This window comes from Thamnophis elegans, chromosome 3, assembly GCF_009769535.1.
Source record: "Thamnophis elegans isolate rThaEle1 chromosome 3, rThaEle1.pri, whole genome shotgun sequence".
Taxonomy (NCBI): domain Eukaryota; kingdom Metazoa; phylum Chordata; class Lepidosauria; order Squamata; family Colubridae; genus Thamnophis; species Thamnophis elegans.
In genome coordinates, this window is record NC_045543.1 from 138,892,032 (window position 1) to 138,918,521 (window position 26,490).

At 43.4% G+C, this 26,490-nt stretch overlaps 1 protein-coding gene across 2 annotated transcripts in view; it reads left to right on the top strand.

Moving 5' to 3' along the window:
* LOC116505911 (unconventional myosin-Vb-like) overlaps window positions 1–26,490 on the top strand; it is a 228,911-nt gene that overhangs the window by 117,865 nt on the left and 84,556 nt on the right. For both annotated transcript variants that reach the window (XM_032213404.1, XM_032213405.1), the window contains 3 exons: window positions 13,147–13,261; window positions 17,031–17,242; window positions 24,966–25,122. In XM_032213404.1, coding sequence (XP_032069295.1) covers window positions 13,147–13,261; window positions 17,031–17,242; window positions 24,966–25,122 — 484 coding nt within the window. The remainder of the gene's footprint in view (window positions 1–13,146; window positions 13,262–17,030; window positions 17,243–24,965; window positions 25,123–26,490) is intronic.

The window sequence follows — 26,490 nt, forward strand, 5'->3', positions numbered from 1 at the left end:
GCTTTCTCCTGCATGAAAAACTACAGGGTTTAAGTATGCATTGAGAAACATTCAAAATAGTTTGCATGCAACCCTAAACCATTTTGTAGTGGTGTAGGGTTTCCTGCCTAAGCAGGGGGTTGGACTAGAAGACCTCCAAGGTCCCTTCCAACTCTGTTATTCTATTCTATTCTATTCTACTCTACTCTACTCTACTCTACTCTATTATGTGGTTAGTTTACTTTTTGGGGTTTAGTAGTATGTCCTCAGTTTGTAGGCCATTTTTCTCCCTTTAAATGGGGTTGCTTATTGAACATAGAAAACAACATACAATATTATGGTGAACTTGGCGTATATTCAGGAATGGGGCCTGAATTTTCTGCAATATGACACAATTCCTTTGCAACCGTTAAGTCCCGCTGGGAATAGGGCGGCATATAAATAAAACAAATCTCAATCTCAAGTAGTGTCTCAGTGTGCTGGTCAGTGTAATTTTAAAGATATCATTTTTTTCATAGCATTGATTCTTTCCCAAAATAAGTATCATCCTTCTTCGCTGGCATATAAAATCACATTTGGAGCAGAGGGGTCTATTTTAGAGATAAATCTTGGCCTCTGTATTGTGATATAGATATAATACCCTGACCACAGGTCAAACACGAGAGAGAATCTGAAGCGTAGATTAACCAGTCAGCAAATTCAGCTTCCTCAATATAAACACGTTCTACATCAATGTTTCAATCTATTTTAAATTATCTGAAAATTTTGCTGTGCTTCCTTTGGGAAAAGCAATGATGGAGAGATTGTGTGATTGAGTGTGTTTGCATCTCACTGTTTTCATTTACAAAAAGTAAATTTGAGGGCTTGTGCAACTTTACACATCCCAAAAGTATATCTGAGATGAAGATGAAAAAGGTACAGGTATTCCTCAACTTAAACCCTTAACTGGGACTAGAATTTCAGTCGTAATTCGAGGCATCACCTAGCCATATCCAATCGTTCAATGATTTTTTTTAATGGCAGTTGTTAAGGGAATCACACAGTCATAAGTCGTAACTCACTCTCTCAAATAACGTGTTTTTTTTTTGCTGAAAAGCAGCAGAAAATGCCACAAATTTCAGTCATGTGACCATGGGACATGGCACCCTGGTCATAATGGAAAGAGTTTGGCAAGGAATGGCCGGAAATGTAGTCGCACTGATGCTGTTCAGTGCAAGCTAGGATCGCTAAAACAAGCAACGAATCAAAATAATATTCAAGTCCTTTTGTGCCTCTCCTTTGTTCATGACGTATTTCAGAGGTGGGCAACTATAGCTCCTGTATGACCTGTGGACTTCAACTCCCAGAATTCCTGAGCCAGGGCTGGCTGAGGAATTCTGGGAATTGAAGTCCACAGGTCGTGAAGGACCCATAGTTACCCACCCCTGCCTTATGTATTGGCTGTTTGTCTCTCTCCTTTTCAAAGGAAGCTGGTCTCCATCTGTCCCTAGATTTTACGAACTCATCTGATTTGCTAACTCAGTGAGGGCAACCTTTTCGACACCAAGTGCCCAAACTGGAATGCACATGCATTGGGGCATGCTGCAGTGCCGGAAGCCTGAAGACCAGCTGGCTGGTGTGCGCATGCTTGCTTTTGGGGCATTTTTTGGGCCATTTTCAGACCATTTTTCAGGCCTGGAAAGTGGCCCCAAAACAGCCTGAAAACAGCCATAAAAAGCCCCCCAAACAGCCTGGAAAACAGCCTTTATTGGGGCCGTTTTCAGGTTGTGAAGACCAGCTGGCTGGCATTATGAGGAGCAGCCAGCGGTGGCGTGCGTGCCCACAGAGAAGGCTCTGCGCGCCACCTCTGGCACGCATGGCATAGGCTCGCCCTCACAGTGCTAGCATGTCACCCACCATGAGGCACGCACCATACACTGATGTACACTCAGAATGCGTAAATTAATTCCAATTTACAATTTGTTCTTGTTGCTAGTTTTTGGCAGGAGGCCTTCAGCATACCCCTCAGTTAAAATACGGCTCTTGGCTCAGAAATTGTAAAAACTGAAAGGCCCGATTCATATGCGTTGAAAGTCCTCCAGGCATGGTCCACCAGACATCTCCAGACAGAGTAGAGAAGGGTTTCTTTCTTTGATACCTGCAATAGGGAAGTCTAGATAACATTGTACCAAGTAGGATATAGAGAGTTTAGGTTAGCTTATTACAGGCCGGCCTTGACCCACAGCAGTTAATGTACTGACTGTTCAAATTTACAAAGGCCCTGAAATAAAGCGACTCTTGACCATTTTTCACGCTTATGAGTGTTGGAGCATCTCCATGGTCACATGATCAAAATTCTGACATGTGGCCACTGACATATACCATATTTTTCGGAGTATAAGACGCACCTTCCCCCCCCCAAAAGGGTGAAAATCTGGGTGTGTCTTATATAGTGAATACAGCATTTTTGGCCTCCTGAAACCCCGCCCCCACGCATCTCATTTTTCTCAAAAATGGATGGCCAGACGGTTTGGGAAGCCTGCAAAGTGCCACTGGGGGCTTCGGGGGGCAAAAACGAGTGAAAAATGGACTGTTTTTTGCTTGTCTCTGCCCCCCGCCGCCCCCAGGACCACTCTACAAGCCTCCCAAAGCCTCTGCAAGCCCTGTTTTTTGCACACACAAAAAAAGGTATGCAGAGGGTTTGGGAGGCCTGCAGAGTGCAAACACTTTTTTTAAAAATTACCTCTTCAAAATATTGGTGCATCTTATACTCCGTTACATCTCATATTCCAAAAATTACAGTAGTTATGCCAGATTTAATGTTCCAGTGTCGTGTGATCAACTTTTGCAATCTTCTGACAAGCAAAGTCAATGGGCCAGTCCAATACATTTAACAGCCATGTTCCTAACTTAACAACTGCAGATTCTGACAGAGTTTGTTGCAGCAATCAAATCCAGAAAGCACACAGAGGTAACTGATCCAGCAGGAATCGTTAACTTCTTTTTATATACAATAGCAGGTTTTCCATCGTGGTAGCAAATACAAGCAAGCACAGGCAGAGGAGAGAACAATTTCAGTTTCAGTTCCGAGCAACAGACCAGTTTAGAGCGCAGTACAGACTCAGAGCTACAGAGCTAAGCCATGCCCAGACTCCTAGCTGTCTCCAACAAATACTGTTTCAGTTTCCAAACAGCCCTCCTTGGCTGACTTAGTTGCTATGCCTGTTCATTGGCTGACCTTAATAACATGTCTCTGCCAGTCATGAACTCTCATACACACTGACAGATTCAACTGCAAGATTCAATTAACAACTGTGGCAAGAAAGGTCATAAAATGGGGCAAAACTTGCTTATCTGTCTCTCAGCAACAGAAATTTGGGGCTCCATTGTGGCTTGTAAGTCAAGGACTACCTGTAGGCATTTCATGAGAAATTCCTCCTGCACCACTGAATAGAAAGCTATTACTGTATTTTTCGGAGTATAAGACGCACCTTTTTGCCTCAAAAAAGAGGCTGAAAATCTGGGTGCGTCTTATACATTGAATTTAGCATTTTTTGCTTCTTGAAACCCCGCCCCTTCACCAAAATTGCCATACATAGCCTTTAAAATGTTTTCAGAGTGCTCTGGGGGCTGGGGAGGACAGAAATGAGTAAAAAATGGGTCAATTTTTGCTCAATTATGCCCCCCCAGCCCCCAGGACCACTCTATAAGCTTCCTAAATGCTATACATGCCCTTTTTGTGACAAAAAATGGACCTGTTTTCACAAAAAAAACAGGCCATTTTTGCTCATTTTTGCAAAAAAAAAAAAAAAAAAAGATTTTGCACTCTACAAGCCTCCTAAAGACTATGGCTGCCATTTTTTGGGGGAAAAAAAACTGGACCATTTTTGGGAGGTCTGCAGAGTGCAAAAACTTTTTTTTAATTTGCCTCTTCAAAACCTTGGGGCGTCTTATACTCCGGTGCGTCTTATACTCCAAAAAATACAGAATTCATCTTTTTCCTACAGTAAACTTTTCAGGATAAAGTTTAGCAGCTCTTACTAGGAGATTCCCTCCTTCCTCTATTAATTTGGGGAGTTGTTTAACATATTTCACCCTCCATTCTCAAAGTAATGGAAGACCTTTATGTAATATTTATGGTAATCTGTCAAAATAATAGAGAGAATTTACTAGTTTAAACTTGACAGCTTGTAAGAGTGATACCTTCAGTGTAATCACCAGGGCAGTCGTTTCAGAAGCAAGATCTGAGCCAATTTGCTTCAGAGGGAGTCTGCCCTGTGGCCTTCCATCACTTCCGACTGTCAGCAGAATTCCTTAACGAAGCAGTACCACCTACTGTGTGCCATTTTTTTTTACAGCGGAGATTGACGGCTTGTGCGCTCAGACATGAAAAGATGCTCTTGGTATTTCAGGGTCCTTGTGATTTGGTGTGGCTGCCATAGCGCTATCCGAGTCACAAATATAATTTGTCCTCTACTCTCACCTTTTTCTTCCAAGAATTTTTTTAAAAATTTTTTTGGACAACTGGTTTGTTCTTCTGCTCCTGAAATTATTATTTAATCCCTAAAGGGACATGGTGGCTCAGTGACTAAGACACTGAGCTTGTCGATCTGAAAGGTCAGCAGTTCCGGCAGTTCGAATCCCTAGTGCTGCATAATGGAGTGAGCTCCCGTTATTTGTCCCAACTTCTGCCAACCGAGCAGTTCGAAAGCACATAAAAATGCAATTAGAAAAATAGGGACCACCTTTGGTGGGAAGGTAACAGCGTTCAGTGCGCCTTCGGCATTTAGTCATGCCGGCCACATGACCACGGAGACCCCTTGGTGGTCCGTGAGAGAATTTTGATGGTTTGCAGAAAAATTATTTGCATTTTTTTATATTGCACTAAATGCTATTTATCTTTTTTTTTAAAAAAAAAATCGTATTAGTGGTCTGCAGAATTTAAAATTATGAATTTAGTGGTCCCTGAGATCCAAATGGTTTAGATTAGATTAGATTTAGATTTAGTTTATTTGTATGCCGCCCTTCTCCGGGAGGGACTCAGGGCGGCGAACAACTCAAAAGGGGGAAGGGGACATAAAACACAATACACGTAATTAAAAATACACAAGAATCACACAGCCATACAAGTCGAGAGGGGAGGGGAACTCGTCAACCCCAGGCCTGCCGGCACAGCCAGGTTTTGACAGCTTTCCGGAAGGCCTGGAGAGAGGTGAGGGTCCGAATCTCCGTGGGGAGTTCGTTCCAAAGGGCTGGAGCTGCTACAGAGAAGGCCCTCCCCCGGGTGGTAGCCAGGTGGCATTGGCTGGTGGACGGAACCCGGAGGAGGCCGACCCTGTGTGATCTAACGGGTCTTTGGGAGGTAATTGGCAGCAGGCGGTCTCTCAGGTTTGACCCCTGCTCCATAGTATATACTCTGCTTCTGCAACATCACACTTGACCATGCTCTGTCGGACCACCCATGCTACTATGCCTGCCTGTACTCCATAGTACCTGCCCACCCATGCTCCTGTGCCTGCCAGTACTCCATACCACACATCCACACTTCTGTAGTGCCTGTCCATAGTGCCCATCCAGGCTCTGTAGTGCCCACCTGTGGCACTCACCTTCCGGTTCATGCAGTTCTTGATATTACAATTGCACCTTTCTTCTTCTCTATACAGGTAGTCCTTGACTTACAACCACAATTGAGCCCAATTTGTTAAGCAAATTTTGCCTCTTTTTACGACCTTTCTGGCCACCATTGTTAAGGGAATCATTGCAGTTGTCAAGTTAGTCACACGGTTCTTAAGTGAATCTGGCTTCCCCATTGATTTGGCTTGTCCGAAGGTCGCAAAAGGTGATCCCTTGACCTTGGGTCACAGCAACAATCACAAGTATCTGAAGTACCTTCAAAACATCTGCATTTTGATCGTGTGTTCATGGGGATGCTATGAAGGTCGAAACTGTGTGAAACGGCACTTTTTTAGTGCCACCGTAACTTTGAATGGTCAGTAAATGGATTCTTGTAAGTTGAGAACTAACTTTAAATAATATTCAGTATTGATATAGGGTTTGCAAAAGTTATCTCAGCATCCAGCATTTACAAATGAAGAGATAATAAATATAAGCATCCAAAACATCAGAACATAAAAAAATGAAAGCCAAATGATTATTAATACCAAATAAAGGGCCTCTTGTTTAGCCTTCATAGGAACAGACTACATAGCACCTTGATCTGAACTAGTAGCATTTTGAAGTTTTGCTATCGTTCACTGAAACTGAAATGTTAGAAAAATACTTTCCGTTTCCCTTCATGGGGACACAAAAGAACAGCAAAACAGTCACTGGGGATGTTGTCCTTTCATTGTAGCCCTTTGATGTGCATGTGATACGGCCTTAAACAAGAAATACAGACTTAAGGGTTGTTGTTTTTAAAGATCTGTAGTGCGCGTTCAGTGTTAAAGCTTTCCAGTGATAACTGTGGTGGAATGTAGTCTGGATTCCCAGGAGGGGAGGGGGTACATTTCAGAGGAGTAAGAGACAACTCGGGTCAGATGGTTCTCGTGAGCGAATGAAGGGGGGAGACAGCTCTTCCCTAATAGTTCCCGGAGTATTTGCTTTATGGAATGGTAGAATGCTTTAGTTTGGCAGGACTCTCTGTCTATGGGTGAGGAACAGTAAAGAAATCAGCTGGGAAGAATCACAGTGGGTCTTCTTAGTTTTGGGAGCCTGATATAATGGAGGAATTTAAAATTAGTTTTGTAGGAATCTTTACCGCAGGGTTTCCTGGTGGTTTTCTTGTCTCTTGAGATAATTACATCACTGCATCTTATTTGATTTAAACTGAAAAGGCCAGTTTCAGTTTGGATCGTTGCACAAGAGTAGAAGATAACTTAAAACGAAAGAGAGAGAAAAAGTTGTCATCCCTGAAAAACAGCAAAAAAAATCCACTTTAGGTTTAAAGCAGCTGTTCTCAAATTAATGAATATTGGAACAGGAAGCTGATTCCAAACCAGTGTTATTGGGGGGGGGGGGAGTTTAAACATCAGATATGCAACTGTAAGGCAAAGATAACTTATTTTACACAAGTTTTTATCAGTTAAAACAGTACAGAGTCCAAAAGTGATTTATATACATTTGTTGAACAAAGATGTAATCGTGTCATAATGATAAAAAGGAGTGGATTGTGATGACATTTGTGCTCTAGGAAAGATTAAGCCAATTAACTGACAGGGTGAAAATATCAAAAGAACCGGATGAAGGAAATGCAGAGGTACAAAGTGTAACTTCCTGGTAAGAAATGGACACGGGAGAATAGAATATTCTGGGTTCTTGGGAGGAAGTTGATGTGTATCAACACCACCTAAAGACCCACAGCTATGATTTCATATTGTTGTGTATAGAATCACCTGCCTGAAATAATCTGCCTGACTCAGAGGCGGTATTCAGCAGGTTCTGACTAGTTCTGGAGAACCAGTAGTGGAAATTTTGAGTAGTTCAGAGAACTGGTAAATACCACTTCTGACTGGCTCCGCCCCCCTCTATTCTCTGCCTGCCGAGTCCCAGCTGATTGGAGGAAATGGGAATTTTACAGTATCTTTCCCCTGCCACGCCCACCAAGCCGTGCCATGCCAACCAAGCCACGCCCACAGAACCGGAAGTAAAAAAAATTGAATCCCACTACTGGCCTGACTCCCAACAATTCTGAACGGTTTACAAATTGTTGAAAACATTTAAAAACAAGAAAATAGCACAAAGCAAAGGGAATAAAGATGGCAGAGAAAAGGAAGGAAAAGAAGGGAAAAAGAGAGGAGAGGGGACGAGGGAGGAGAGGAAAGGGAAGGAAAGAGAAGGGGAAAGGAAGAGGAGGGAAAGGGAAAGGAGAGGAGGGAAGGGGAGGAGAGGGGAAGGGAAGTTATTGTCAACTTTACTAGGCAGACCCGACAGGAAATGCAGCCAGATAAACTAATTCTACTTTATTGTAAAGCTACACTAACACAATCTTTCAAGTCTGAAAGTACAGTTCCTCCGCCATCAGCTTTACAGTCTGAGAACTTAGGGTGAGATCCTCTTAAGCTTCTTGCTCCATCCAGTGTGCAGCTACAGACTTTGCTGTCTCTTATCCAGCTGTTCTCTAAGGCAGGCCTGTCAAACTTTGCGACTCGTGGGCTGGATGCAGCCCACACAGGCCATGCCCTCTGCAAAGTCAAAAAACATCCCAATATGACCCGATATGTCACCATACGGCCCGCGATGCAATTGGGTTTGACACCCCTGCTCTAGGGAGTGTCTCTGGCTCCAGTCTTCCAACATATCATGACACCAGTTGCGATAGGACTGAGGAATTCTGGGAATTGAAGTCCAAAAATCTTAAAGTTGCCAAGTTTAGGCTGATCTAGGCTGAAACCGTCTTTTCCATTCAGCCTTTCTTTTCATGGCATCTTGGCAAGGAACAAGGAGCAATATCCCTGTGAGACGTCAACATCTATTTCCTCCCTTTTTGCTTTCTCCAGTTAGTGTGACCTTATTTCTGCCTTTTTTGTTAATAAAGAGGGTCTAAGCCATATTGATGGCAAATGGTTTTAAGTCAATTAAGTTTGCCCTGTGGAATTTGGGAATGCCTAACACAAGCATGCCTGGTTTAATTTGGGAGAACTAATAAATCCAGATAAATATAGGGGGGGTGGGAAACTGCCCCTTTACATTTCAATCAAAACTTGACATATTGTGTATTGTTTTTATCATTGATCTGAAAGTTTTAAAATTTTGGACTGGAGATTGTGAGAGTCCTCAATAATGAAACATTTCTCCAAATTATCTCAGTTTATCCCTTTTTTTTGCTCTTGGTCTGTTCATTTGTAGCTCTTCTTTTGTGCTTATCCTACGTAAAGTTGCCCTACATCCAAAAAATGAGGCATTACTAATTAGATACTCTAAGGAAATGCAATTTGGTATATAATTAACTACTGAAACCTCAGCAATTGCATGCTGTAGTAGTTACACCCCATTTTTGAAGGCACGGTTCCACCAGAATGTGGGGAAGAAGAGAATGGAATGGATTTGGGAGTAGGAGTAGGAGTACGAATAGGAATAGAATGAGCAGGAAGGGACCTTGGAGGTCTTCTAGTCTAGCGCTCTGCTCAAGCAGGAGAACCTATACTATTTCAGATAAGTCGCTGTCTAGTTTCTTCTTAAAAACCTACAGTGATGGAGAGCCCATGATTTCTGGAGGCAAGCTGTTCCACTGGTCAATTGCCCACTACGTAATGGATGCAAAATGTTCCTTTCTTGAGTGTATCAAAAAAGTTACTTTTATTCTTAAAAGTAGCCAACCTGTTCAAAGCTACAAAAGCCCTGAAAAAAGTGACTTACGACTGGTCCTCGCACTTATGACTGTAGGAGCATCCCCGCAGTCATAAGATCAAAATTTGAGCGCTTGGCAACCAGCATGGATTTATGAAGGTTGCAGCATCCTGGGATCACATGATCAAGCATGTATGATCTTCCCAGCGGGTTTCCAACAAGCAAAGTCAATGGAGGAAGCAGATTCTCTAACCACAGTGGTGATTCACTGAACAGCCATGGCATCATAGGTCATAAAATTGAGTGTGACTCACTTAATGACTGCCTTGCTGAGCAGCAGACGTTCTGGTCCGCATCAGACCAGATATAGTCATAAGTTGAGGACTAAAATGTGTTCTTTTCCCAAGCAAAGACGATGATAGTAGCCAGATTCAGCTGAAAAATGAAGTGATCCCATTTTCCCATTTTGTTAACAATTTTGTTGGTGTATGGTTTTTTTTGGGGGGGGGGATCTTCTTGGCAATTAAAGGAAAGAGATTTCTCATCTGAGCAGCATGTCTGCCAAAGCCAAAAATATTATTATTCTTTTTGGCTTTGGACAAAATATGGGTCCTAAATTTTGCATAAGACCATAAAGCGCCACTGCGTTGTGTTCAATATTGGCAACTTTAAGACTTGTATACAGGATTGCCAACATATTCGCCAATGTCTGATAATGGATATGGCAGAAGAGGAAGAGGAGGAGGAGGAGGAGGAGGAGGAGGAGGAGGAGGACGACGACGACGACTGCTTGCGGACTTAAACTCCCAGAATAAGCAACAACAAGAAATTACACTCTAGTAAAGAGCCAAGGAAACATCATGTGCATTTCCACTCACATACTTTTTACACACCATACAAACATTGTTAAGAACATCTATCCTACAAGCAGCACTGAGCAGTGGCTTAGTGGCTATGATGCTGAGCTTGTCAATCAGAAAGGTCTGCAGCTCAGCGGTTTAAATCCCTAGCGCCGCGTTATGGAGTGAGCTCCCGTTACTTGTCCCGGCTTCTGCCAACCTAGCAGTTTGAAAGCATGTAAAAGTGCAAGTAGAAATATAGGAACCAATGTTGGTGGGAAGGGAACAGCGTTCCGTGCGCCTTCGCCACATAGTCATGCTGGCCACATGACCACGGAGACGTCTTCAGACAGCGCTGGCTCTTCGGCTTTCAAACAGAGAGGAGCATCGCCCCCTAGAGTCGGGAACGACTAACACATATGTGCAAGGGGAACCTTTGCCTTTTTAAAGGGCCAATAAAATGTCATGTGCATACCCACTCACATACTTTTTACACATCACACAAACAGTGTTAATAACATCTATCCTACAAGCAACATTACCTAAGATCTACCTTAAGCCTGCTCCTTGGAGATTCTACCCACATTTATATTGAAAAGAACATTAAGTACTGTATGTGCAGCTTGCCAAATAACCCAATTATTTGATTAAACTGATAACCTATCAAAGTCTTAGCAAAGACCCCTGGACAGTGTATGCAAATGTCTCCCCCACTGACACCAATGTTCTTCCAAGTAGGCAACTTTAAGATGCATGCCAGCTGGGGAATTCTGGGAGTTGTAGTCCACAAGCCTTCAATTTTTTTCAAATTGGATACTATTGCTATAAACCAGACACATTGCCTCATCCAATTTTTAGCAGTCCTCCAGGCTTTCAAGTTCTCTCTTTTCTCTCTCTTGCTTTTACGTGTTCTTAATTAAAGCATCAGTTGGCAGTCCTGTTAAGTAAGCTCCCCGTTGGGAGAGTGAGTACATTCAGTGAAGCGTTGTGGGAGTTTTGTTGGAGAACACACTAACCAGCATACAGAGACACTGCAGTTTAAATAGGCTTTTACTTTTGTGGAAATAGAGGTATCAGAGTCCATCAAACAGTCATACACACAGATAAGACTGTCAGTCATCAATGTCTTTCAGTTAAGGGATAATCCAAATAACATAGTCCAGTATCATATAATCAATTCAGTACTCAAAGTTTGCTAGCAGTTGCAAAACTTACAATAGCTCACGGCACTCAGATCAGATCAGCCCAGCATCTAACAAACAGAGAGCTAACAATCATTCTGGCTCCCTCTTATGGCCGATTGAGGAAAACAGCAACCAATCACATTTTACAGTATGATTTAAAGAAACAAGTATAACATTGCTATATGATTTATATATTTATATATAAGCAATCTTCCGTGATACACAAGACTTGCAACATCCCCTTGAGAAGGACAGATTGGCAGATAGAAAACAGGTGGGGGGGGCTTCATTCCCACAGTGGCGGTGGCTACCTTGTCTTAGTGCCTCACAGAAGCCTAACCAATGTCAGCGCTCCCTGTGGTCAGGGAAAGGGTAAGACGAGGGAGGACGTTTGTAATACTGTGAATCTTGAGAATTGTCAGGAAATGTGTTTGAAAAACAAGTTCGGGAAGTGGCAAAAATGGAAAGAAAACAGACACCAACGCAACAAAATCTTGCTGTCCATGAAAAACCAGTTTTATTATTGACATTGTGGTATATGTTTTTAGGGATGTGTGGCTCAGTGGCTAAGATGCTGAGCTTGTCGATCAGAAAGGTCGGCCGTTCGATGGTTCAAATCCCTAGCCCCGTGTAATGGAGTGAGCCCCCGTTACTTGTCCCAGCTTCTGCTAACCTAGCAGTTTGAAAACACGTCAAAAATGCGAGTAGAAAAATAGGAACCACCTTTGGTGGGAAGGTAACAGCATTCCGTGTGCCTTCCCGTTTAGTCATGCCGGCCACATGACCACGGAGACGTCTTCGGACAGTGCTGGCTCTTCAGCTTTGAAACGGAGATGAGTACCTCCCCCTAGAGTCTGGAATAACTGGCACTTATGTGGAGGGGAACCTTTACCTTTATACGTTTTTAAACAATGCAATTAAAAGAGTTCTTTTTGTTAAAAAATGAAAAGAAATGTGTATCTTATGAAAGTCTTACATGGTGCCTGAGTTCTTGTTTTTTCCCCCCCTAGACTATTGTTTTATTCAGTTATGAGTATTTATATTGCCTTTCTAAGTATTGTGAGCCACCCACAAGTATGCACAATATCAGCAGCTATAGCATTTTTTTGAGGGGTCCTTGGTGGTCTCTGAGCTTCTGTCAGGCCTGCAATTATATTCCTTTTAGAATTTTGGCCTGCCACACTTTTTCTTATTTCATTATGCTGTTTCTTTAGTATAGTTGATGGGAGGGGGGAATAGAAGGAGTAGGATTGTGGAATGTGTTATTGTTTTCATTCTTTACTAGAAGCTCAAGGTCATCTTTTGTCTCCGTACTTTCACACCTGACCGGAAGCAGCTGGGTGTGGAGGCCAGCGTGGAAGAAGAAGATTGGACCATGTGATGGATTGTGGGTGTGGGGACAAGATCACGAACTTTTAACTGGGTGGAATTGTGATGTCATTTCCAGTATTGGGATCCATAGCATGATGCCAACATGTCTGTCTTATTAAATTGGAACCTTAAGGGTAGATCTGCCTTGGACTCTGATTTAATTCTGCATGATATTTGGAACCCTGACAGCTTGTTTGTTTTGTTGCGGACTTTTCATTACCCAACTAAGTAACGTCATCAGCACTAATGATGCACTTTTGAATAATGAAACGTCTGCAAGAAAACAACCAAGCTCAGAGAGCACCGAGGACCCCTCATTTCAACTCTGATCTACACATATTCTCCTTGATCACTATACCAATTTTCCAAATTATTAAATACATTTTAGGGTGTATAATAACAGTTTTGCTGTCAGTTTTTAGCACTCAACATCAAAGAAGGCTGCACCACTCACTTGTTTGATTTAATGGCTCCCCACTGATTTCTGGATTTATCGTCATTTTCTTTAGGTGGACCTACCATGACTTCTTGAATCGGTATCGAGTGCTTATGAAAGACAAAAGTATTTCGAAAAAGAACGACAAGACATTGATTTGTAAAACGTTATTGGAAAGCCTAATTAAGGTAAGATGTCAGAGCCACTGTACATTATTAGATCAACCAATCAATCAGGTTGGCACATAATCCAGCATCACTTATAGTCCTAAATCCACAATTCTACCTCTCCATTTAACTGTATCCAAAGAACCTGAAAAATCTCTGCAGCTTATTCAAAATCAATTCAAAACTTATTTTTAAAAAAAATGGCTTTGAATAAGTTGCAAAGATTTTTCAGGTGCTTTGTACTATATGAATGATATAGTCCAGAGAATGATGGGATCAATGGAATTACTAACATGTCTGGAAGAATCTTTATTACTGCTCGTTCTTTAGCTCAGTGTTTCTCAACCTTGGCAACTTGAAGATGTCCGGACTTCAACTCCCAGAATTCCCCAGCCAGTGAATGCTGGCTGGGGAATTCTGGGAGTTGAAGTCCGGACATCTTCAAGTTGCCAAGGTTGAGAAACACTGCTTTAGCTGACCTTGCCTTAGGTTCTTCAAGTTGCTCAAGTCTCCACAAAAATTTTTTATCTTCAATTCCAACCGAATTTTCCATTTAGGTTTCCTCTTCTTGCCTCTTTGGTTCTTTTGTATTTTCAAACCCAATTCTTTGGTGGTTATGAAGGCTGCTGCATACATCAGCTGGTTTGTTTCAACTAATGTAGTGGTTTGAATGGTTTGTACAGCCTCATTGACCTTTTTTAGTACCTTTCTCAATTCTTTCCGGTTCACTTGGTTCAGCTTTGGCAAACATGTTCTTTCAGCATCTTGTATTTGATACTTTATTTTCTCAGTTAATTGAGCAATATCTGTTGGTGTTTGTTCTTCAGTGCTTCCTTGTTCTTTATCTTCATCCATTTCAGCATCCTCTTCCTCCTTTTCTTCCTCAGTTTGCTTTTGAGTCTGCAAATCATTCTTGATGTTATTACTCTTCTTTGTTGATATACTCAGACCATTAGTTGCTTTCTCTTCGATTCCTATTAATTCTGCTGTAGTGAAAAATTTGTGGCTTAGAATTACACATCGTTGGTCCATTAGCGTTTGTTCACTGATATCACAGTCCGTGTGGTTCACCTTCCAAATCTGATACGTTCTTTTTTGAAATCCACGTTTTGCTGGCTCAGACTGATAGTAAGCTTTCATAATAGAGATGTTTTCTTCCCAAGTCCAGATTTTTCGCTTTTTCACTTTTCTTCCAGTAGCTTGTCAACTCAATGCCCTAGTTGCCTAGCAGAGGGAGCTGAGCCCTGTAGCTCATTTTGTGCAGAATGCCCAGAAGCCATAGCATCCAATGGAACCCTTGTTAATCCGGGCGACGGTTCAGCCGGCATAAATTTCATTTTTTTTTAATTCACCATATTTGAATGGGTTGTGTAGCAAATTTTGTCTGGCCCTTCACCTGAGACCTGTCTGATATGGTTGCACCTGTTCAGCATATCCCTTAGGGTCATTAGCCCTTCCACCACGACAAGGTAAAGCTCCTCGGAGGGGATTATTATTGTTGTTGTTGTTGTTAACATCTCAACAACTAACCAAGGATCTAGGAACTCTTAAGGCAACGTTGGAGGATATAAGCTGTTCCAAGTTATTATTATGTGGTTAATCTTTGGTGAGATTCACAGCCTTTGGGGCTGGTTGGTAGCTCCACAGTTCCAAGTCCTAACCAAGGACCTAGGAACTGTAAAGATAAGGTCGGAGGATATAAGCTGTTCCAAGTAGGGTGGTTTTTTGTAGAAAAATGTTCAAGTCCAATAAATTTAGAATTTCCAAATAGCGACGTAGCCCTTTAGGTATTGCTCCAAGGGCTCCAATTACAATTCGGGCAACACACAATTTATTTTTCAACAGTCGCTCAATTTGCAAGTCTTAGTACTTTGTGATTTTTTTTCTTGCTGCTTATCTTCAATTTGCGCATCACCAGGTACTGCAATGTCAATGAACCAAACTTTTTTTCTTTTCAACTATTGTTATCTCAGGTGTGTTGTAGGCCAAGTGCCTGTCAGTTGTATTATTATTATTATTAGCCTTTATTGTCATTGTACATCATGTATACAACGAAATTGGTTTAGCATCTACTGGTGTAATCCATAACAAAAAAAAATACAAGACAATATGAATAGTATAGAAAATAATTCTTATACAAATAATTGGGGGAGAAAAAAATAGTCATATGTATGTACATGGAATGATTGTGATTGCGTTTGTGTTTATGAGTCTGACAGCCCGTGGGTAGAAGTTATTTTTAAATCTGTTTGTCTCGCTGGCTATACTTCAGTGTCTTCCACCTGATGATAAAAGTGAAAAGGGACACTGGCCAGGGTGTGAATCATCCCTAATAGAGGTGGTATTCAGCTGGTTCAGACCGGTTCAGGTGAACCGGTAACGGAGATTGTGGGTGGGCCCGGTGGGACCCAACCCCACCCCACCCGGCTCTATGCCATCCTATTTAGCCACGTTTTTGAGGCCAGGTACATGCATGGAAGGCACATCCGCAAGCAAAGTGCATGTATAGATGGCCGGGCGCATGTGCAGAAGGTGCGTATGTGTGTAAAGTGAGTGTGTGCATGGCAGACCAGTGGTAAAAATAAGTGAAACCCACCGCTGATCCCTAAGTATCTTCTTTACTTTGCTGAAACGAGACCTGGCAATGTCATCCAGTGGTGTTAGGGGCCAACCAATGGTTTGTTGTGCCGAATTGATCACTCTCTGTGGTGCCTTCCTATCCGCAGCAGTTAAAGCAGCATATACCATATTGCCAAATAGTGCTTTATAACACTATCTGGGTGGTTTACAATGTAAAAGCATTATTTACATATTGGCCCCAACAATCTGGGTCCTTATTTTACTGATCTTGGAAGAATAGAAGCTCCAGTCAACCTTGAGCTGGTCAAGATCGAACTCTAGGCTGTGGGAAGAGTTTGCAGTATGTGAGGATCCTTTAATATAGCTGAATTCTGCTCCTTACTGAAAAAATATTTGCCCATCATCATGTTCCTATTTTAACCATACTTTGTGCCAACTTGGATACCTCTTATTTGTTCTACCATATTTTATTTGTATATGATGCAGCCAAGCAAAACACTTGACTAGGCCACATATTGCACTAAACAACGGTATGCTCAAATTTGGTGGAAGGAGAGGGAGGAACGGAGGGAGGGTAGGAAGGAAGGAAGCAAGCAAGCTGGCAGCAGATTCGGACAGTGAGGAGATTGGGGAGCAACATGGGCCAGTCCTGGAGTCTGGAAAAGACTCTGATGAGGGCTCTGCATCAGAGGCAGAGATGGGGCCGTCTGACAATTATCGGCTGCCTCCGAGTCGGACATGGGGCAGACCAACAGCTGGAGCCTGTTTCTAGTGTGCACCTGCGCAAAGTTGTCAGACGAAAGGAACAGCTAAGGAACAAGGGTCAACATGGGAGTAAGGCCACAGGTGGACGATGATTGGCCCCTCCCAGGGAAAATAAAAGAGGAGCAAAAGAGGAGGGGAGTTTTCAGGAGACAATTAATTTGTTTAATTGTTTCGTGACTCTCAGAGGATCCTTTCCAAATTCTGCAGATATCTGGCCTGTCAGCTCTCCAAGCCAGATAAGTCTGTGACTGTAAATTCACCCTTGAAAGACTTTGCTGGATGCGAATGAGAGGAATTCACAGTAAATTAATAAAAAGAGTTTTTTTGCCAGGACAAGGAGGCTGCTTCTTGGTCAGAACAGGAGGGAGGGAGGGAAACTAGGGAGAAGGAAGGAAGGAAGAAATGGTTTTAAAAATTATTGGTTTTCCTTTTATACTTTTCCAAGGATCCTGACCAGTTTCAGTTTGGACGTACGAAGATCTTTTTCCGTGCTGGCCAGGTGGCCTACTTGGAAAAATTGCGGGCAGATAAGTTCCGGGCTGCCACCATCATGATACAGAAGACCGTGCGTGGCTGGATGCAGAGAAGGAAGTACAGGAAAACCAGGGAGGCAGCTTTAAGTATCCAGAGGTTCACCCGAGGATATTTGGCACGCAGGTAAGCATCAAGCGAACATTTCTCCCAGGAGAATTTGCTTGCTAGAAATGTGGGCATTTCTTCGCCTAGCATAAATGGAGCACCACAGCAGCTTACTGCTTAAGATACTGGGCTTTTTCCCTCAAAAAAGAGAGTGAAAATCTGGGTACGTCTTATACACCGAATACAGCATTTTTGGCTTCCCCAAATCCTGCCCTCTTTGCAAAAATTGCTGTGCATAGCCTTTAGGAGGCTTCCAGAGTCTTCCTGGAGGTTGGGAAGGGCAATAATGAGCGAAAACAGGTCGTTTTTTGCTCGTCCCCTGCCCCAGCCTCCAGGAGCACTCTATAAGCCTCCTAAACACTAGGCACGTCCCTTTTTTGACAAAAAACAGGCCCCATTTTTGCAAAAAAAAGGGGCCATTTTTGGGAGTGCAAAAACTTTTTTTTTAATTTGTCTCTTCAAAATCTTGGTGCGTCTTATATTCTGGTGTGTCTTATACTCCGAAAAATATTGTAGATATATGAACTCTGTGAATTGTATAAGAGAGCTTAAAGACCATTTAGTCCTTGAGTACAATTCCTGTACAATATGTACAGGAATACACATTTAAACCATTCAGACGGATAGCTATCTAGCTTTCCTTGAGCACATCTGATAAAGCAGAATCAATCATTTCACTAGCATATATTAAACTATTTTCTTCCTTTAATGGTAAGCTATTTTATTCATAAATTGGGAAACAGCCTGGGATACAGGCAATTTCTATGGCCGTGATGGCGAACCTATGGCACATGTGCCAGAGGTGACATGCAGAGCCCTCTCTTTAGGCATGCGCACCGTCACTAGCTGGTCTGGTTTCCAGTGTGCACCCGCAACCGGAAGGCTAGCTGGCCGACGCACATGCGCACACTGGAAACCCGAAGACCAGTTGGCCAGCACGTGCATGCACACCGGCCAGTTGGTCTTTGGGTTTCTGGGCTCCGGTGTGTGCATGGTGTTCTGGTTTCGGCATTAGGTGCCGAAAAAGTTCACCGTCACTGTTCTATGGCATTTCTTGATTCCACCTAACATAAAAACCCCAGTTACTACTATTACCCCAATCCCCAAACTTACAACAAGAATAAAAAGAAAGAACAAAAAAGGTTATTTTTTTACAATTACTATATAAAATTTGTTTTTAACAACATATGAAACCATGACCTGCAAGACTTTTGTACCTGGATGATAAAAATTGAAAGCGCAGAGAATATTATTCAGTGTCCTGCTCTCCTGAACTGCCACAGGTACTAGAGTAATAAAATTCTCTTTATGCTCACCCTACCACAAAGGAAATAGAATAAATTGCTAAGGCCCCCAGTCATAGTTTTCAGCTCATATCCTTGTCCTGGTGCATTGGGGAAAAACAATGTGACAGTTGCTGTGATGGAAAGTACGCAAAAAAAGGTCATTTGTAAAAAAGATAAGTAGAAATGTTTAAATCTTTCAAGATTTTCTGAGTTCCTTGTTACCATTCGCCTGCTGCAGGGGTCCCCAGCCTGTGGGCCACGACCAGTGGTGGGATTCAAATAATTTAACAACCAGTTCTCTGCCCTAATGACCAGCTGGGTAGGCATGGCTTGGTGGTCATGTGACCGTGTGGGTGTGGCCAACTCAACATCACTCAGGTCGATGGGCGCTTCGCCTTAGCAAGGGTTAACCGGAGAAGCAGTTTCTGTAAGCAGGGCAATAAAGATCAGGCTAGAAACAACACCAGAATGTTTCCTTCCTGCCTTCCTTACAGGATTAGCCCTGTAAAGTGGGGAAAAAAACCAAAAGGAGATTTCTTCCAACAACCGGTTCTCCGAACTGCTTAGAAAGTTAACAACCGGTTTTCCCAAATAGGTGCTAACTGGCTGAATCCCACCGCTGATCACGACCCACTATTAGCCCGCGTCCTATTCACAAGCGGGCCACTTAAAGGCCTGGGTAGCGTGCGGACATGTGCATCTGCACAACCCCACTCGTATTAAAGTGGTCGCAGCCCCACTTGCACAACTGGTGATGCAAACATCACAAGCACTCGGGGCCTCATGTGATGGGAACTCTCGGCCCCACTCACGTGAGCAAAGGGTGCTCGCCAGAGGTGGGTTCCTACCAGTTCGCACCTATTCGGTAGAACCGGTTCGTCAAATTTACCGAACCGGTTAGAAGAGGTTCCACCAGTGGACCCGGAAAGCAGGCCACACCTACAGAAGAGGTTCCAAATTTTTTTGAAACCCACCACTGGTCCTTGGATATGATTATTCTACACTATCATGCTCCTATTTATAAAACTCAGTGCCTCTGTGAAAGGTAAGGATGACTACTGCGTTTGTGGTGCAATCAGGACATTGCGTGTTTTGAAGTTGTTTTAACGCAAACCAAAGATGCCTTTTAAAAAAACAAGTTTACATCATATTCTTATGCATGCCAGTGCTGTGTGTGAGGTAATTTAAGGTGGTTCTGACAAGTGTCGTCGGCATCTTCATATCCGGTGACATGGCCGGCAAGCCACTCCCATCCGGTCACATGGGTGGCAAGCCACTCCCACAAAGGGGGCCACACCCACAGAGTAGGTTCAAACAATTTTTGAAACCCACCACTGGTGCTCGCCCATGCGCACGCATGCACATACATGCCTGCTCCTCCCATAAAACCATTCCCTGAGAAAGAAAGAGAGAAGGAGAGTTGAAAGGAAGGAGGGAAGGAGGGAGGAAAGGAGGGAGATTAAAAGGAAGGAGGAGGGAAAGAGGCAGGGAAGGAGGAAAGGTATGTGAGAAGGAGGGGGGGACCGAGGGAGAGAAAGGACGGGGAAGGAAAGGAGGAAAGGAGAAAAGAAAGGAGGGAAGGCAGGGGAGAAGGAAGTAAGGGGGGGAGGGAAGAAAAGAGGGAGGGAAAGATACCTAACCTTTGATGTTTATAATGATTTGATAGTATGGGAATATCTCGAAATGTAGTTGTATTGTTTGTTACAAGTTATGGATGTTGTATTTTCTTTTTACCAATAAAATCTTTATTTAAAAAAAAAAAAAAAAAAAAAAACCATTCCCTCTTTTCCCACTTCCCCTCCGCCTCTGGTCCGCCAACCCAGAAAGGTTAGAGAATTCTGCTTTACTGCATTTAGAAGCCCTGTCAGATAGCTACCATTTTGTCTAGCCAGTCCTTGAGTTAAGTTTAGTTGCCTAGCAACCATTCAAAGTTAGAACAGAATTCCTCCCCTCCTCCAAACCGCCTTATGATCTGATTTCAAAGTTATGACTGCTGCCCAGTGGCGGGTTTCAAAATTTTTGGAACCTCTTCTATAGGTGTGGCCTGCTTTCAGGGTCCACTGATGGAACCTCTTCTAACCGGTAGATTTGATGAACCGGTTCTACCGAATAGGTGCGAACTGGTAGGAATTTATTTATTTATTTATTATTTATTTATTTGTCTTGTATGCCGCCCACTCCCGGAGGACTCCGGGCGGCTCACAAAAGACAAGGGAAAGGGGGGAACAAGACAAAGACAACATATTAAAAACAAAACCAACATTCACAATTTCCGTGGAGGTAGATGCTTCTCAGCTCCCCCCAGCCTGCTGGAGCAGCCAGGACTTGGTGGCTTTGCGGAAGGCCGGGAGGGTAGTAAGGGTCCGGATCTCAACAGGGAGCTCGTTCCAGAGGGCCGGAGCTGCAACAGAGAAGGCTCTCCCCCAGGGAGTCGCCAGCCGACATTGGCTGGCAGATGGAATCCGGAGGAGACCTAACCTGTGCGATCTAATTGGTCTGAGAGAGGTAATCGGCAGGAGGCGGTCTCTCAGGAACCCACCTCTGCTGCTGCCCCTCCCCCAAGGGGGGCGGTTCTTATGATCACATTTTGAGCGCTTGCCAACTGGCTCACTTTCAAGGCCACTTGCAATCACATGATCGTAGATTTTTTTTATGCTTTTCTTTTTGCTGGTTTCTAATGCCTGCTTCTTTACTTTACTTTATTGTCATTGTACGTATATACACAGTAGACACGTACAACGAAATTCACATAACACCCAGAGACCGGGCCCAACACATATAACAATCCCCAACCCCCCCCCCCACTAAAAAATTCCCCGCCCCTAAACCATCCAAGCATCCACACAACAGACCAAGTAGTGCTGTCCAATAGCTCACTGATGGTGGCCCTTTAGTTCATTGTTGAGTGCAATTATAGCTCTGGGACAAAAGCCATTCAGAAGACGTGTGGTCCGAGGTTTAATTGTTCTGTATCTTCTGCCAGAAGGCAACAGTCCAAAAAGATTGTAAGCAGGATGGGAAGAGTCTCTGAGAATGTTATGCAACTTCCTCAAACAGCGAGATGCGGAGATGTCATCCAGGGCTGGTAGCTGGAGCCCAGTGATATTCTGGGCAGTTATAATGATTCTCCGGATAACTTTTTTGTCCCCTGCAGAGCTGCTCCCATACCATGCAAGAATGCCGTATGTCAGGACACTCTCAATGGTGCTGCGATAGTAGGACAGAAGTAGATGCTGAGATAGATTTATCTTCCCGAGCATTCTCAGGAAGTACAGCCTCTTCCGTGCCTTCTTCGCAAGCTTGTTAGCATTCATGGTCCATGAGAGGTCCTCCGAGAGATAAATGCCCAGAAATTTAAAACTACAAACCTCTCCACCGCCTCGCCATTTATGTACAATGGTAAATGTACATCTCTCTTCCTCCTGAAGTCAATTATTCTGATTTCTGACTAAAAAAAAAAATCAGTCATTGGGTAAAATGGATTTGTTTAATGATTGCAGCATTCACTTAATGACTGCAGCATTTGTTTAATGGTTGCTGCAAGAAAATGTTGTAACATTGAGTCCAGTCACACCTAACTAGACATTTTCCACTAAAATTGAGACCAGGGTTGAATGTTACTCTCGTGGCTAAATTGGTGTGGGAGAGATACAGTCAGACAAAATGTAATAAAGCTTTATTGGATGTAGCGATGGAGGATAATGGTTCTTCTGAGTCTAGAAAATAGGGTTGAAAGAGTAAAACCTTCCACTGACAGATAAACGAATTCTCCACAAACTTTGTAGAGCCCGAGCAACTCAAAGGAAAACATCTTCAGTGAGACTGCCATTTTTATTAATTCAATGTTTGATCTAATAAGTAAGGCATTAGGCTAGAAAGCGGGAGACAGTGAGTTCAAGCTCTGCCTTAGCCATCAATTCAGCTGGGTGACTTTGAGCCAATCACCAGGAGACTGGGAGTTCTACTCCCACCTTAGACATGAAAGCCAGTTGGGTGACTTTGGGCCAATCACCAGGAGACTGGGAGTTCTAGTTCCACCTTAGACATGAAAGCCAGTTGGGTGACTTTGGGCCAATCACCAGGAGATGGGAGTTCAAGTCCTGCCGTAGCATGAAAGCCAATTAAATGACTTTGGGCCAATCACCAGGAGATGGGAGTTCAAGTCCTGCCGTAGCATGAAAGCCAATTAAATGACTTTGGGCCAATCACCAGGAGACTGGGAGTTCTACTCCTGCCTTAGCAGTGGTGAGTTCTGGATCCCATTGCAACCGGTACGTTGCAACGGGGCCTGGCGTCCACCACGTCCACGCGCGCAGCACGCCCGTAACGCTCCAGCTACTTGGCAGAGTGTCGTGCAGGCGCCGACCGCTTCGTGCATGTGCGTGAAAGCCCCGATCGGCTCAAATGCAAGCAGGGAGGGTGGGTGGGCCCTCCAGAGCACCATACTAGAACGGTACCTGGTGCTCCCAGCAGGCACGTATCCCACCACTGCGCCTTAGCCATGAAATCCAGCTGGGTGACTTTGCGCCAGTCACTCTCTCTCAACCCAACCCACCTCACGGGGCTGTAGTTGCGGAGAAAATAGGAGGAGGCAAGCGTGTTGGATATGTTCGCCGCCTTGAGTTATTTGTAAAAATAATAAAGGCAGGATATTAATTAATTAATTAATTAATTAATACAATAGATGAGGCTGTGAGATCAAACTTGTCCAGAATTAATTTTGAAGTGGTACAAGCAGTGGTGTGAAAATATTCAGAGAGGCGTAAAAACATTTTTTTTAAAAAGAAATGGAGAGCCATCCATTTCTAAAAGAATGAGAAAACCTATGCAGATCAGTGTGGTGCAATGCTCAGTGTTGCATTCATCCCAGGAAAGCCTGGATTCAAATCTTCACTCGCTGGATAGCATTGAACCAGTATCTGACCCTTCGCCCAATCTACCCCATAGGCTTCTCATGCCAGTCCCTAAGCCAAGAATGATATGTGGCAAGCTTTCCAAGCTGAGGGCTTTATTGTTTCACACCGGTAGACTGAAGATTCTACTATCTGCATCTACAATTACTTTATGAGCTGCAGGTAGTGCACGTCTTACAACAGTTCATTTAGTGACCGTTCAACATTACAACGACACTGAAAAAAGTGACTTATGACCAGTGGTGAAATTCAATTTTTTTTGCTACTGGTTCTGTGGGCGTGGCTTGATGGGCATGGTGTGGCTTGGTGGGCGTGACTTGATAGGCATGGCAGGGGAAGGATAATGCAAAATCTCCATTCCCTCCGCATTCCAGGGGAAGGATAATGCAAAATCTCCATTCCTACCCCACTCCTGGGGGAAGGATACTGCAAAATCTCCATTCCCACCCCACTCCTGGGGGAAGGATACTGCAAAATCTCCATTCCTACCCCACTTCTGGGGGCAGGATACTGCAAAATCTCCATTCCTACCCCACTCCTGGGGGAAGGATATTGCAAAATCTCCATTCCTACCCCACTCCTGGGGGAAGGATACTGCAAAATCTCCATTCCCACCCCACTCCTGGGGGAAGGATATTGCAAAATCTCCATTCCTACCCCACTTCTGGGGGCAGGATACTGCAAAATCTCCATTCCTACCCCACTCCTGGGGGAAGGATACTGCAAAATCTCCATTCCTACCCCACTCCTGGGGGAAGGATATTGCAAAATCTCCATTCCTACCCCACTCCTGGGGGAAGGATACTGCAAAATCTCCATTCCTACCCCACTCCTGGGGGAAGGATATTGCAAAATCTCCATTCCTACCCCACTTCTGGGGGCAGGATACTGCAAAATCTCCATTCCTACCCCACTCCTGGGGGCAGGATACTGCAAAATCTCCATTCCTACCCCACTCCTGGGGGAAGGACACTGCAAAAACCCCATTCCACCCCACTCCAGGGGAAGGATACTGCAAAATCTCCATTCCCACCCCACTCTGAGGCCAGCCAGAGGTGGTATTTGCCGGTTCTCCAAACTACTCTAAATTCCCGCTACCGGTTCTCCAGAACTGCTGAATTTCACCCCTGAGTATATTGCTTTGAGCTTCCAGAGAAGAAATAGGAAGTGAAACAAATAAATAAATGAAGTGGAAATTGTGGTTGTTTTTTTTTATTAACCGTTATGGCTGTTATGCACTTGGGGCCACTATTGACTTATTGTCAAAACTAAGGAACATGAAGGAGGCAACAGCACACTTAAAGGAATGGTGGGCAATAATTCACTTCTGCAAAAAATGTCCATTCACAATCCATCGCCAACAATTGTTGAGTCTTTGTTGGAAACAGGATGGAGTTAAGTAAAAAAACACACAACCTGGAAGAAAGAACAGCAGAGTAACATAAAATCGGTACAGGAGCACTTCTATTAGGAACAATCGGTTTGTGTTGTCCTTCTTATTTATCGTTGCTAAACCTTTATCCCCCCCTTACTCTCCTGCAGATTGGCGGATCATCTAAGGAAAACGAGAGCGGCCATTATTTTCCAGAAACAATATCGAATGTTAAGGATACGCCGGGCCTACCAAGCCATCCGTCAAGCAGCTATCACGATCCAGTCCTTCACCCGAGGAATGTTCGTTAGGAAGAACTATCAAAAGGTTCGTTTCTTTGACTTTGACACCAGACCACACAAATATTTCAGTAATCCTTTTTTTATTCTGATGCATTCTTCATGGAAGTCAGATACAAGTCGTCCTTGACTTTTGACCAATCATTAAATCAACCATTTGGAATTGGGCCTACAGAAAGGTCTCATAAAAAGACTTCTGGCCATCGTAAAATGTTGTGCAAATAAAGAAGGGTATTTGTAGCTCAGGGTTGCAATGAGGGGGTCCTTGGTGCTCTCTGGGCTTTTTTCTTGTAGATGTTTCATTACCCAAACTAGGTAACATCATTAGTGCATCATTAGTTTCTGTAATGAAATGTTTGCAAGAAAGAAACCAAGCTCTGAGACCACCAAGGATGCCTCAATATTGTGCAGCCCTATGCAATCTGATTAGTGATCACATGACTGAATTTTGGACACTTGGTGACCAGCTCAATTTAACAACTTGTTGAAGTGTCCTGCAGTCATGTAACCATGGAATAGAATAGAATAGAATAGAATAACAGAGTTAGAAAGGATCTTGGAGGTCTTCTAGTCCAACCCACTGCCTAGGCAGGAAACCCTACACCACCAGACAAATGGTTATCCAACATCTTCACAAAAACATCCAGTGTTGGGGCATTCACAACTTCTGGAGGCAAGCTGTACCATTGATTAATTGTTCTAACTGTCAGGAAATTTCTCCTTAGTTCCAAGTACTTCTCTCCTTGATGAGTTTCCACCCATTGCTTCTTGTCCTGCCCTCAGGTCCTTTGGAGAATAGTTTGACTCCCTCTTCTTTGTGGCAACCCCTGAGATATTGGAACATTGGTATCGTGTCTCCCCTAATCCTTCTTTTCATTAAACTAAACATACCCAATTCCTGCAACCGTTCTTCATGGGTTTGATTTTTTTTTTAAAAATGACAAAAACCCTCATTCGGGTGAATGGATTCAGACCTACGACCACGTAAATCGCTCAACAATCATTGTAAAACATAAAATTAGGTCTAGTCATGTGGGTGCCTTGACTTATGACTGAAATTCCAGTCCCAATTGTGGTCGTAAGTCAAGGATCACCTGTATAATCTTTAGTGTGTGAAGCAAGTTCTTGGGTACATGCCAACATATCAAGTGCTGGATATATTACCGTATTTTTTGGAGTATAAGATGCACCTTTTCCCCTCAAAAAAGAGGCTGAAAATCTGGGTGTGTCTTATACACTGAATACAGCATTTTTAGCCTCCCCAAACCCTGCCCCCTTTGCAGAAATGGACATGCATAGCTTTTAGAAAGCTTTCAGAGAGCTGCTGGGGGATGGGGAGGGCAGAAATGAGTGAAAAAATGGGCTGTTTTTGCCCTCCCCCCCCAGCCCCCAGGAG